Below are 14,488 nucleotides of genomic sequence, written 5' to 3'. Positions count from 1 at the left end.
AGGGAAAGCAAGGGTCCCAATACTGACCCCTGGGGAATTCCACTACAAACCTTCCTCCAGCCTGAAAAATATCCATTGACCATTATTCTCTGCTTCCTACTTTTCAGCTAATATTGTATCCACTTTGCTACTGTCCCTTTTATTCCATGATCAATAACTTTTCTCACAGGTCTGTTGTGTGGCACTGTGTCAAATGCCTTTTGAAAGTCCATATACACCACATCAACAGCATTATCCTCATCGACCTTTTCTACTACCTCTTCAAAAAACTCCAAGTTAGTTAAACACGGTTTCCTCTTTAGAAATCCATGCTGGCTCTTCCTCATAAACTCATAGTTTTCCATGTGACTACTAATGCTATCCCAATTAATTGTTTCTGGAACCTTGCCCACCACCGAAGTTAAATTGACTGGTCTGTAATTGCTGGGCTTATCCTGACTGCCTTTTTTGAACAAGGGCATAATGTTTGCAATTCTCCACTCCTCTGGCACTACCCCCAAGTCTAGGGAAGACTGAAAGATTATGGCTGGTGCCCCTGCAATTTTTACTATCACTTCCTCCAATATCCTTGGATGCATTTCATCTGGTCCCGGTGCCTTGTCAACTTTATGTACCTACAGTCTATTTAACACTTTCTCCTTATCAATTTTGAACCCCTCTAGTGACAGAGTTTCCTCGTCTGTCACCATGGCCTGGGTAGCATCTACCTCTTTGGTAAAGACGGATGCAAAGTATTCATTTAATACCTCAGCCATGGCCCCTTGTCCATGTGTAAATTCTCTTTTGGACCCTAATTGGCCCTACTTCTTTTACCACCCTTTTACTATTTGTATGTCCATAGAAGATTTTGGGATTCCCCTTTATTTTGGCTGCCAGTCTTTTCTTATAATCCCTCTTTGCTTCTCTAATATGCTTTTTCACCTACCCTCTGAACCTTCTGTATTCCTCTTGGTTCTCAATTGTATTTTCCACCTGACATCTGTCATAAGTGCACTTTTTCTTCTTTATCTTAATTTCAATCTCCTTTTTCATCTAGGGAGGTCTGGATTTGTTTGCCCTACCTTTCCCTTTCAATGGAATATACCTTGATTGTGCCTGAACCAATTCTTTTTTGAAGGTAACCCGTCCTTCAGTTATCATTTCTCCTGCCAATCTTTCGTTCCATTCTATCTGGCCTAACTCCATTCAAAGTCGGCCCTTGTCCAGTTAATTATTCTCTGGATTGCCTGTCATCCTTTTCTATCATCACCTTAAAATGTACAATATAATGATCACTGTCTCCTAAATGTTCCCCCACTGACACTTGATCTCCTTGGCCCACCTCATTTCCAAGATTTAGGTCTAACAGTGCATCTTTTCTTGTTGGATTGGAGACCATACTGCTGTAGAAAATTCTCCTGAACACAACCTCAGAACTTTTGCCCCTCTCTGCCCTTTACGCTACCACCGTCCCAGGCTACATTCAGGTAATTAAAGTCCCCCATTAGACTCTATGATGTCTGCATCTCCCTGTAATTTCCCTGCAGATTTGTTCTTCTATGTTCTTCTCGCTATTTGATGGTCTAGAGACTACACTGAGAAATGTAATTGGACCCTTTTTGTTCCTTAGTTCGAGCCAAATTGATTGAGGGGCCTTTGAACCCCCTAGGACATCCTCTTTCTCCAGCACTGCAACGCGCTCCTTAACCAATGCCGCCACCCCGCTTCCTTTCCTATCTCTTCTGAATACCTGATACCTGGGAATATTTAACACTCAGTTCTGCCCTTCCTTGAGCCAGGGCTCTGTTATCGCCACATCATCATATTTCCACATGGCAATTTGCCATGTGACTCCCCAATGTTATTTACTATATTTTGTGCATTCACATACATGCATAGTAACCCTGATTTAAATGTTGCTACTTTCTCCCTTGACCCAACACTACCTATTAACTTACTATTCTCTATACTAGTGTTACCTGTCCCTCACAGTATTTTGTGCACCCTCTGTAATATCACATTCCTCTCTAATATCACATCATATCACAGCATGTGACAGGATCTGTAATATTTCTAGATACTTTTGAGTTGAAAATATTTAAATATATTTTGCACTCATGAGCAGAATAGAATCGTAGAAATTAAAGTACATAAGACTCATTTAGTCCTTTCAGTGGTAATAGTTCTTGCAACTGGACATGTCCATTTCTAATTTGAAATCCCTTTCCCTATTGCAAAAATTATTTAAATCTGGATTTTAAATAGTTTCAACCTTAGTAAATAAATAGTTTGCTAGTCAGAGACGCTTGAGATTTGTAATAATAATTTTATATTAAAAGAAGTATTGAGCAAAAAAACATTAAAATGTTTTTGCAAAGCTCTCCCATTCCCGAAAGTTCTGACTTAACACCCATAACAATGAAAACCTCATGATGTTTGGATATGATATGCATTTCAAAACATAACCTAGTACATGGATGTTAATCTTGTCAGTGTCCTATGCCTGTACCAACATCATGGCTTTAAATTCAAACCCTGTTTGACATCTGATTGGTTATTTGAAAGCACTCCTACAAAATTCTACCTCTTCTGCATGTGTCAGTGCCTCATTATACAATTAGTGTTTTTGGATTAATCATGGCATGTTTAATCTCAGTTGTTTATGGTGTAGTGTTCCCATGTAATTATTAAGTCTTTGGCTATCAATTCCTTTATTAGATTCTATTGCATTACAGCCGCATATTTCCTCATGAATATTGGAAAAAGATTGTGAGCATAACACCTGTTTTCATGGTTATATGATTCCCAGTTTAGGCTTGTTGTACTGATAGAGGGACGTTATATTCAAATTGGTGCCATAGCCGTCAGTTAGTATTGGTGATTATCATCACAATTAACCATCTTCTTTTTCAATCCCCGTTCAATTTCAGCTTCAGAAGTTACTCACAATGGACCCAACCAAGAGAATTACCTCCGAACAGGCTATGCAGGATCCCTACTTCCTTGAAGACCCACTCCCTACATCAGAGTATGTTGACTCCTTTTGTTACAAAGACTATTCCAGAATGCTTTCAACAGCACATTTTGGGGTTTGTATAGCTAAATTTGATAAGTTTGGCCTTATCAACAATGGGGTCCTAGCCATCTTTTTTATTCATTCATGGGATGTGGGCATCGCTGGCAAGCATTTATTGCCCATCCCTAACTGCCCTTGAGGGTGGTGATAAGTTGCCTTCTTGAACCACTACAGTCCATGTGGTGTAGGTACACCCACAGTGCTGTTTGGGAGTGAGTTCCAGGATTTTGTCCCAGCGACAGTGAAGGAACGGCAATATGTTTCCAAGACAGGATGGTGAGTGGCTTGGATGGGAACTTCCAGTTGGAGGTGTTCCCATGTGTCTGTTGCCCTTGTCCTTCTAGATGGTAGCAGTCGTGGTGCTGTCTAAGAAGCCTCGATGAATTTCTGCAGTGCATCGTTTAGATGGTACACATTGCTGCCGCTGTACATCAGTGGTGGAGGGTGTAAATGTTTGTGGATAGGGTGCCAAACAAGTGGGCTGCCTTATCCTGGATTGTGTCAAGCTTTATGAGTGTTGTTGAAGCTGTACACATCCAAGCAAGTGGAGAGTGTATCATCACATTCCTGACTCGTGCCTTGTAAATGGTGGGCAAGCTTTGGGGAGTCAGGAAATGAGTTGCTTGCTGCAGGATTCCTCTGACCTGAACTTGTAGCCACAGTATTTATATGACTAGTCCAGTTCATTTTCAGGTCAGTGGAAACCCCAGGTTGTTGATAATTGGGGAGTCAGTGATACTAATGTCATTGAATGAAATCACTCACCTTGGAAGCTTGATGCAAAAATCGAGTGTTTTAAATCTATCATGCGGGACAGTGGCTATCCTGATCAGATCATTATTCGCTGTGTATTGTGTGAACTCGCAAATGGGCCAAACGATGACACTTTCAGACATGAAGAGTGTATGGTGTACCTCATTATCCTGATATTTCAAAATTCATGGGCCTTGTTCTTCGCAGACAGAAAGAACATGTACGTACATTGCGCCTGTTTCAGCTAAACAAAATAAGTGACAACAATTTGCTGACTCATTCCTCAGTGTCAAGCTGCCTGGTTTAAATTTCAAACAATGTTTGACAGTTAACTGTCAGTCACCATTGGTGGTGCTTTCTCCATAGCAATGCCACTTGCCAACCAATCAGCAATATCTTCACATACAGTATAAATTATTGTTGTCCCCCTATATTGGTATTATTGCGAGTGTCCTAATGAGTGCAAAGCAAAAAGCTTAGACATGTCTCTCTTTTTCAGCAATACTTGAGTTCTGTACTACAAAAGTATCATCGAGAATGAGATATGCAGCTGGGTAGGATTTTAGTTTTCAGTATATTCTTTTTAAATTTTGCAGTGTTTTTGCCGGTTGTCAGATTCCTTATCCAAAACGAGAATTTCTTACAGAAGATGAGCCTGATGATAAAGGAGACAAGGTAATTGTAAAGAACAGAGCATGTAGAAAAGTTGCTGTATATTATAATGGACTGCCTGAAATTAAACAAAAGTTAGGCAGTTATATAATCAGTTTTGTAGTTCAACGTGTTGGATAAAATTGCATCATGATAGCAGATGGCAAGATAGTATTTTAGCATGAGACATTGTGCTTAAATTAGTTGACTGCTCTGTTTTTATTCAACTGCATCTGTAGTCTGTCACTTATGCTAATTGCTGCATCAAGAAAGAGCTTATTTTTGGTGCAGAAACAAGCTTCTATAAAAATATTTATTTAAATTGTAAATTTTTGTACACCAAGTTCAGTCATGATCCTAGATGTTGGAATATGCTGGTTCAGATTTTCCCCTCTGTCTTCTTTTTTGATAAATTGAGAAGAACCAACAGCAACAGCAAGGCAATAATCACACTAATGGAGGTGGCCATCCAGGGAACCAAGACAACAGTCACACACAAGGACCACCCCTCAAGAAAGTCAGAGTTGTTCCCCCGACCACTACCTCAGGTGGACTTATCATGACCTCAGATTATCAGGTACAGAGCTCATCATTAAGGGTAACATGCTTTTTAGAAGTTAGAGGTGGTTGGGGTCATTTTTTCCCCTAAAATCTATTTTCTACTTAAACAGTAGATAAACTGACTTTCTTAAAGGCAACTTGATCACTGTAGAGGAATGTTGTATTAACCACATTTTATTGTAAAACATACATTGATATTATAAATGGTTTATATTGGCTTCTCGTATCGAACAAGTCTGGAGTGAGCACGAAACACTGAAATTCAGGAAAGAGATATTGGGCAGAATTCAGTGCTCCTTACAGGAGCAGGCTTGAAAGTGGGGGAGCATATAATGGGGCGAAAGGTGCGGGGCAGAGACCCTGTTGCCTTCCTGACTTCCCACCAATTAAGTCCAGGGCAGGAAGGGTCGAGGTTGGCCTTCCCACCCATAGGCCAAGTGAGGCCCTAAGTGGCTATTTAATGACCGCTTAAGCTCTACCTCCAGTGGGCAAAGGCCACGTCATGTTGGCATGCTGCCAGCTAAACCTTGGTGAGCATGCCTGTGGCATTGCGGGGGAGTGCTGTGGGGAAGAAATCCCTCTTACTTGGACTGCTTGTGCACAAGGGGGAGATCTGCTGATGGCAAGGGCTGTTCCTGTAAGAAGACCTCTCCTGTCCTTTAAACTGACACCCCCCCCCCCCCCCCTTTACCCTCCTCACTGGCCCTGGCAATCCCGTCTCACCTACCTTTTGCTCCACAGCTCCAGCAATGAACCTGCTCTGAGGCCCTACTGCAGTACTGGCAGAGGCCAAAGCTCCCTGTGTCACTGCTGGTCCTGGAGTGCTGCCAAACTCTGTTTGGTCAGCAGCTCCTGAAGGCTGGATATCTGCCCTGAAGACACAGAGAACCCTGTCCCCAACCAAGTAACTGCCTGATTGGCATTAAATTGAGTCGGTGGGCCCGAAATAGCCACGGCAGGTTGCCACCAGCTCTTCAGCTGGTAGATGGGCATTGTGCCATCACTATTAAATTCTGCCCATAATGTTCATGTTCATTTAAGATTACAGCTTAAAACGGCTTTCAAAACAGAATATAGTTAACTATAATTCTAGATTTTTAAATTACTTTTCAGTAAGAAATGAAAGGAAATATTTTGTCATTTTGTTTTCTTTTAAAGCGTTCCAACCCACATGCTGCCTATCAGAATCCTGGACCAAGCACATCACAACCACAAAGCAGCATGGGATATTCAACTACCTCCCAGCAGCCTCCACAGTACTCACACCAAGCACACCGGTACTGACCTGTAGCTATTTCCCAAGCTTAATGCACTCGCTGAGACTACAGACTGAGCATATGGCTGGCAGCCTGGGTCTGGCTCAGTTCCCAAGAATGTACTGTATAACCACATTAGCCAAGTTCTTCTCTTTCCACAGATGGAGCAGTGTCTCCATAATGTAAAGTACTTGGGTTAGACTTGAAAAGAAAGCTCTAGCACAGTTTGTGTTCATTGACATGCTGCTTCCATAGTTTACTTGACCTACTTCTTCAGACCAATTATTCTTTTTTCCCCCCCTTTATGGTTACAGATTGTAGCAGTTGAAGCTGTGAATGTGCTAGAGCAACCATTTATAATTTTTGGTGATGAATGTTCTTGCTGTGTAACAATGTTTTACTAATAGCAAGAAAATATCTTCTAATCTGGTACTTGAAGAAGTTATGTTTAATGGTGAAGGTATCCATGATGCGGACTATACATTATTTGGTACAAATTTCAAGTTTAGGTGCATTTTGTGGTAGGTTACTTAATGTCTCAGTGTTTTATGTCAAATGTATTTGCAGCACAAGATTTTATTGTATGTGAGCTTCATAATTTATCAACTGATTGTAACCTCCCAAAGACTCCAGCTGGGCAGTTTGAACTTTATATCCATTATGTTCAAACACCTTAAGGCAACCCCATCCCATTCTTTACAATTGACTTGACTTATAACAGCTGCTACGTTTAATTTTACCAGCAGTAGATGAACTGTACTGAGTATTGTATCTATGATCTTTATCCAGCCTTTCAAAGGACATTTACTTTGGGCAGTGTTTATTTCTTTCTGTTGGTGTAGCTGATTTTGTGAGCATGCTTTGGGGGTGGCAAACAAAAAGCATGTGATGTGTCTCCATGTTTGCAGCTTCAGCTCAGATATTTTGTCATGAATTTGCAAAGTTGACATTGTGTAGTGGATTTTCCTTTTTGTTGAATCGAGTTTTTTTTTAAATGAAAATGTATGTGCTTTTATTGAGTGCCCTTAAGATGAATGTGAGATGTAGGAGAGCCTTCGAATTCATTTAGAAATGTAACATGTGTACTGTACCATTTTACATGAACGAAGCAAGTATTCTGACAATAAATTTTGAAAACTTATAGTATTAACTTTACTACGGTTAAATTTTATCAAGTATTGGGATGACGATGTGTTGAGTGAAAATATCATTGATTCCAGTTTGCTGAGTGGATTCCAGTTTGCTACATGGATAGCTGGAGCCATAAGCAATCTTTTCTGAATTAATTGTTCTGTGTAGTCTCTTTTATTTAGTTTCCATGCCTAATTGTTTTCCTAATTCTATAAAAGCTTGCAATCTATGCAGTGGTCACTTTAACACATGCTTGCCTAGAGCAAATATTTCTGCAGTCATAGTTTTCCTAAAGCTTTCACTTGTTGGGCAGTGTCATCTTTAAACTTCGGTTCCAATGCACAGACTGGTTCCTGACACCCTCTTCTGGCCGGTAAAGAAACTACAGCAAAGGAAAGCTTGCTTGGGCACTGCATTAATTGTTGTCAAATGCTTAAAAGTAACTTGTCTAAGCATGCTTTACTTTTGTTATTCTAAGTTGAAATTTCCAGCATAATTATATAGCCAGGCAACTTTTATGTGCCAAATCTGAAGCAAAATATACACATTTTCTGCAATTTTATTCATTGGTAACTCACTCATGCCACAATACCAAAAAAAATTTTGAAGGGATATTGATTGAAATGTAATTGATGAAATAAAGAAAGCCCATTTATCACAAACCTTAAAGTTTCAGTCTTAGAATACCTCTTAGGGGTCAGTCAAGGAGCAGCATTGATGGTATCTGTGGACTGAAGACAGCATGGAAGTGGGAATAAAACAATATTTTAAATATTTGTAAAATAAAATGCACAGAATAAAATAATATCAATTACATTTTTCATTTTTGTTTACATTTTTTCCTCTCGTCTTGCCACCTCACCCACTTGTAAAGTGTGAACTTTACATACACACATCAGTTTTTGGACAGGGATAATGGATCAGATGCTCCATTGAAGCTAGTTCAAGACTGGCATTGAAGCTTGTCAAATTTCACACATACAGACGCAAAAACGTTCTGAATATCAGTTCAATGAAGGCCTGTGTGAGACAGAAACTTTTAATAGCCACCACCTAATAAGATTCTGGAATCAATATTGTTGTTTCTAGTCACCTGAGGTTTTCAAGGCTTCTGTCTGCAAAATGTGTGTAGCCACTACTAATTGGATTCTGAAAGAGATATTGTTTTGTCTGGTCGCAGGAGTTTCCAAAGTCAGTTCAAAGTTTAATTGTACTTGAGTACTAGACTGAATTCACCTACTTCATTATATAATTTCATGCTGTTTGCAATTTGAATTGGTGTATAAATAACAAAGGACCGGGGCGAGATGAGAATTTTATTTATGCAGCACATTGTTATGATCTTGAATGTGTTGTCTGAAAGGTGATGAAGGCAGATTCATTCGTAACTTTCGAAAGATAATTGGATGTATGCTTGAAAAGGAAACATTTAGAGCTATGGGAAAAAAGTAGGGGAGTGGGACTCATTTGATAACTTGTTTAGAGAGCCGGCACAGGCATGAGGGGATGAGTGGCCTACTTCTGTGCTATCTGATTCCTTGATTACAAGTCAATGCAGTTTCATATTTGAATATGTTTTGAAGGGAACAAGTGCACAGATATATTTCATGGCTAATTAATTAATTCTGTGAAAAAGTTAACGTCAAGAAGGAATACAGCAATCAGACAAAGCTGCTGTCATGATTTATTTATTCTTTCACAGATGTGGGCATCGTTGGCTAGGCCAGAATTTGTTGTCCATCCCTAATTGCCCTTGAGAAGGTGGTGGTGAGCCTCAAATATGGCAGCACTAAAACAAAAATAAATATCATCATTATTTTTAACCTTAAATTATGGAAATAAAGATGAACATGTTACAAATTTTTTTTGAAATGGCATCAGGCCACCATTGTAGCTTGAAGTCAATAATGTTTTTCATTCTTTCACAGGATGTGGACAGCGCTGGCTAGGTCAGCATTTATTGCTCATCCCTAATAATTTTCACGGAAGATTTCATCTCTGAAATATACCAGTTTTTTTAATAAATTGGCCCAATTTTTCCTTTAATCTCTTTGACTAAAAACGCCTGGTGAAAATTTATAAAATTGCTAGCCTGAATTCGGCTTTTATTCCCTTTCTTTTGGCTCAAATGATGCATATCTATTTTGGATATGCAGGGTTATTATAAGACAGGATATTTTTTCATCCTTATGGACAAATACTATGCTGGCTTAAAACAAATCCAATAGAGTAGGTGCTATGTTAGTGCAAGAAAGCTGTTTGGATGCATTCAGAAGTACCATTTGATTAACAGCCTCCTATAACCTCAGTTGATTAAAGGGAAAAGAAAATGCTTTAATCAAGTAGAGTTTTTAGGGGTCAAAGTCTTGGAGATTTAATTATATTAATCAGAATTTGAGTGGTATGAGTATTCATTTCCATCTTATAAATACTTTCTACCGATAAGAGATATTGGTCAGTTTATAAGAATTAATGTATTCATCTAAATATGTGATTACTTTTCTGGAAATTGCTCAGCTAACTCACCTGTAATTAACTAGATTATCTGTGTCCTTTTTTTTATATAAATAAGTACTACGGCAGCCACTCTCCACTCTGACATACAAACACACAATACAGCCCTGAATTATAACTTCTCCATTAATATTTTGGAGCATTTAGTTTGAAGTTGCATGTTCGATTCTTAATTGGAACTGTCAGATTTTGAAGGAGCAATCCTTTAGCACTTGGGATTACAAAGGCCTGGATTCTCACCTTCAGGTCTGGAAATTGGTAGAGCCACCCCTGTGGAAGATGCCCTGCCAGGGAAAGGGCGGGGGGGGGGGAAGCAGATTGGAGGTGGCTACAGGGGTGGCCGAGTGCTGAAGCAGGCTGTTAAGAGCTGCCTCAGTTCTCTGGTACATTTTCTCAGTTGTTTGTTTATATTATGGGCTCTCTAGCTGTCACCCCTCACACCAACCCCCCCCCACCCCCACCCCACTCTGTATTCCACCTTCATGCCACCCACCTACCCAGTGGCCCCTCATACCCTCCATGCCAATTCATGGTACTTCTATGCTCATTCACTCAGTACACACTTTGCATAGAGCCAATGAATCCTACAGTAACGATGGCATGTGTGAAGCTGCTTAAACCACCCATTCATAATTTTCTTATCAACAATAGAATTAGGAGCAGGAGTAAGCCACTTGGCCCCTCGAGTCTGCTCTGCCATTCGATAAGATCGTGGCTGATCTGAATGTAACCTCAATTCCACATTCCCACCCACCCCCAATAGCCTTTCACCCCTTTGCTTATCAATAATCTATCTAACTCTGCTTTAAAAATATTCAAAGACTCTGCTTTTACCGCCTTTCGAGAAAGAGTTCCAACAAAATGAGCCTCTGAGAGAAATAATTTCTCCTCATCGCTGTCCCAAATGTGGGGCCCCTTATTTTTAACATACAAGGCCATGGGCCAAATGCTGGTAAATGGGGTTAGATAGGAAGGTCAGGTGTTTCTCATGTGTTGGTGCAGACTCGATGGGCCGTAGGCCCACTTCTGTGTGATTCTGTGATATAAAAATTGTTAAAAGTTGAGGCCCCAGCACTGATACTGGTTTCCTGAACTTAGGTCAGCCCTTTCTATTGTGCTAATACCATCATTAATTGACAAAGCCACCCATCCACCTTTTTCCTAGCTTCCTGTCCTTCCTAAATGTCATATACTCTTCAATATTCAGGTCCCAATATATGTCATCCTACAGCCATGTCTCTGTAATGGCTATCAGCGCAAATAGAAATAAATAAGTACTATTAGTTCATCTGTTTTGTTTCAAATGCTACCTGAATTCAGACACAGAGCCTTTACTTTTGACCTTTTTATGATTTTTGTAACCTCGAGCCATATCTTCTGATTTACTCTTGGATTTGTACTCTCTGTCCTTTCCTGTCAGTCTGTTTATCCTTCCTTATATTAATACCTTTATCTCTTGCCTTGTCTCTACTTGTCTCTACTCTGATTTACCACAAATTTGATCCCTTTTAAAGTTCTCCTAAAAGAGCTGCTGTTGCTACAACTCTATAAAGGTGTAAATCAACCAGATCTTTAAGGTAATGCTGTAATGAGCACTTGACACCACTTTATCTTGTGCAAATAAACATTGAGCCATTGAGAAAAAAAATCACAAAAATTGTTTTTTGTAACATAAAGCTGTCAATCAGGCAAGGTTCCCCTTCTCCTCAGCTGTATCAACAAATTAAAACCTTTTATGAGAGTCTTGGCTTTCAGCCAACCATTAATATTGAGGCAAAATCTGGACCAAAGTATTTACAGCACAAAAACAGTGTTTATGCTCCACAGAAGACTCCTCCTACCTTTCATCTAACCCCATCAACATATCCTTCCTCGTGTATTTATCCTTTAAGTGCATATATATTATTTGCATCACTACTCTTGTCATGTGTAGAGACTTTTATTTGGTATATATGCATATTATATATACCATGTTCTGGTCTCACCCGCAATTGAAAACTTCATTACTTCTATCATATCACCCCTCGGTCCTTAGAGAAAAGAGCTCTAACCTATTCAATCTTGCCTGATAGGTTAAACCTCTCAATTCTGATATTCTAGTAAATCTCTTTTGTACCTTCTCCGGTGCCTATATATCCTTTCTATAATTTAGAGACCAGTGCTCATAGTTTTGCAAGATTCTGTGCAAATTATGACCGACCTTCTCTGCTTTACAATTCTATCCATCTAGAAATGAACCCCAGTGCTTTGTTTACTTTTTTCATGGATTTATTAACCTAAATGACGCTAGGTAATGTTGAAAATTAATAAATGAACAATTACCACAAAGGCTTACTTTGTAACATAGCTTGTATTATTATTGAGTGATTTATACTGTATCATTCTGAGAACTTGAAATACTTCTTTCCTTGTTTAAAGGCAGAAAGAAGTTAAGAGGCTGAGAATGAAATAATATTAGTATTGATGGATGCATAAGAATGAATCATCTTATTATCAGGCTTTCCCAGCATGACTGGTTTACACTGCAGAGTTGTTATGTATAGCATCGTTGCTATATGCAAAGGATCTTTGGGATCTAAGATAATTCAAATAAAGAAATTCAAGTTTTGGTGGTAGTGCATTGAATGTGTAGCTCTGGTCTGTTAAGAGTCCTAATTTATGATTAACCTTTTCTGATGATTTTCGGTAATTTTCCTATGTATCAGCAAGTGAAAGTGCAGCAAGAACAGTATAGAGTACAGATTAAGATTAAACAAATACCTTCCTTAAGCATGGATGAAATTAGTGTAGCCAATTAATTGATGTACACCATGCATAGATAAGCAAGGTGGTTGGCTCGATTTCCAGATTTGATTCATGTGTCATAGGACAAAAGGTTTCAGTAAGAAAGCAGAATCGTGATTTAAGATGGAACATTTTTTCTTCATTTGCATCAGCAGTTTAAGAAGCCAACTTTGGAAATCAAAAAAACCGCGTTTCAGAAATGGCATTCAATTTCCTAACAAATGGGATTTGACTAAAATATCTGGATAGGCTTCTGCCATAGGTTAGGAAAAGTTTGATTTGGGACTTTACGTAGAAAGTAATCAGAAATATATTTTAATTAACTCAATTTTATATAATTTAAGCAGTTTGTTTTACATTTTGCTACGTTAAAGAACTTCAGCTAGCCACAATAACCCACATGTAACAGACAAATGTATCTAAACTTTTCAATTCTACCATACCTGCGATATCCACGTGATCATCTTTATAAATAGCTGCTTAAATGCATTAGATTGTGACTATTCCTGGCCTTTAAGCCAATCCTATTTTCTGGTATCACCCTTTATATCTCACTTATTTATTCTTATAGGCATCTGCCTTTCATACTTGTATTTGGCTCTACTTTAATAATATCTATAGTTGATAAACTGGTCTGCTTATAATTAGGAAGAGAATTAAATGTCATAGCATCTCTAACAGTTCTAACCATAGGCAAAATTATTTTTCAGATACAGGTATGTTAAAACTTTGTGATTGTATGTTTGAGTTTTTTTTCTCTACTTCATCTCCTGAATAAGAGATGTTCATATTCCAAGCCAGAACAGGCAAATACACAACTGCTCTCATATCTGCCAATACTGTAACCAGCAACTGGAGGAATCAGTGTAACTTATCCAGTTTTCCTTCACTACAGAGAATAGTTGGCACTCACTGATCACCTCATAATAGCACAGGTAAAATTTGGACAAATCCACATCTTCAGAGTTTGAAGCAGCATCAACATATCGGACCTACATTCTAATCAAACCTTCTCTGACTGCAGAACTAGAACTTGATATAATTCCTGTTAAATATAACTACTTATAGAACTGATATCTTTCATAAAACCTCATTTATTACGAAGTTATTTGAACTAGCTATTCCAAATTTTAAATTTTATTGAGAATTCTATTCTCAATTATGCACTGTTTCTTTGCTGACCTCAGAGTGCCCTCCCCCTGACTAAGTTCAATCACAATTAACTATTTGAAATGTGGATTATAAATACATAGGTCTTCCTGTCATTGCTAACAAATATATACCTTGAATATGCCATTGTCACATCACCAGCATAGTACTGCTATCAAGGCTCCACCTTCTGCCCAATATTTCCTACGCAGAGGGACTGGATATTGTAATCACGATTACTGAGGCACAAATAATTAGTGCTATTCAAAACAGCTGGTCTTCAGGGCATTAAGTAACTTTGATGGACAATTCATAATCTGGAGAAAATGGCATTCAATTATTCAGTGTAATCTTTGTATACTCTAGTTCTGTGGGCACAGTTTATTATCTGTCTAACCTCCAGCCATCTTTGGTTTTTCAGGATCCTTCAGTTTGGCCTACATGGATTTTTTAAAAAATTACTTTACAGTGTTTCTGTAATAATTAGTTTGGCTTAAAAATTAAAAGCTCATCAAATATGGAATCCTGACTTGTAATATTAATTGCATGCCAAACAATGTAAGAAACATGCAATAGATAGAGATAAATGATTCTATCACCAACGGATCAGATCTAAGCTCCGCATTCCTGCCAC

At 38.7% G+C, this 14,488-nt stretch overlaps 1 protein-coding gene across 4 annotated transcripts in view; it reads left to right on the top strand.

Moving 5' to 3' along the window:
* The window catches only part of cdk8 (cyclin-dependent kinase 8), a 196,276-nt gene extending 188,053 nt beyond the window's left edge, over nt 1–8,223 (top strand). For 3 of the 4 annotated variants that reach the window (XM_041199695.1, XM_041199693.1, XM_041199696.1), the window contains 4 exons: nt 2,910–3,007; nt 4,405–4,483; nt 4,878–5,036; nt 6,179–8,223. In XM_041199695.1, coding sequence (XP_041055629.1) covers nt 2,910–3,007; nt 4,405–4,483; nt 4,878–5,036; nt 6,179–6,304 — 462 coding nt within the window. In that variant the 3' untranslated portion in view covers nt 6,305–8,223. The remainder of the gene's footprint in view (nt 1–2,909; nt 3,008–4,404; nt 4,484–4,877; nt 5,037–6,178) is intronic. The other variant, XM_041199694.1, reaches the window with a different exon arrangement.
* The last annotated feature ends 6,265 nt before the right edge of the window (nt 8,224–14,488 follow it).

This window comes from Carcharodon carcharias, chromosome 11, assembly GCF_017639515.1.
Source record: "Carcharodon carcharias isolate sCarCar2 chromosome 11, sCarCar2.pri, whole genome shotgun sequence".
Classification (NCBI taxonomy): Eukaryota; Metazoa; Chordata; class Chondrichthyes; order Lamniformes; family Lamnidae; genus Carcharodon; species Carcharodon carcharias.
Note: the sequence above shows the minus strand (reverse complement) of the source record. Positions and strands in the feature narration are given on the sequence as shown.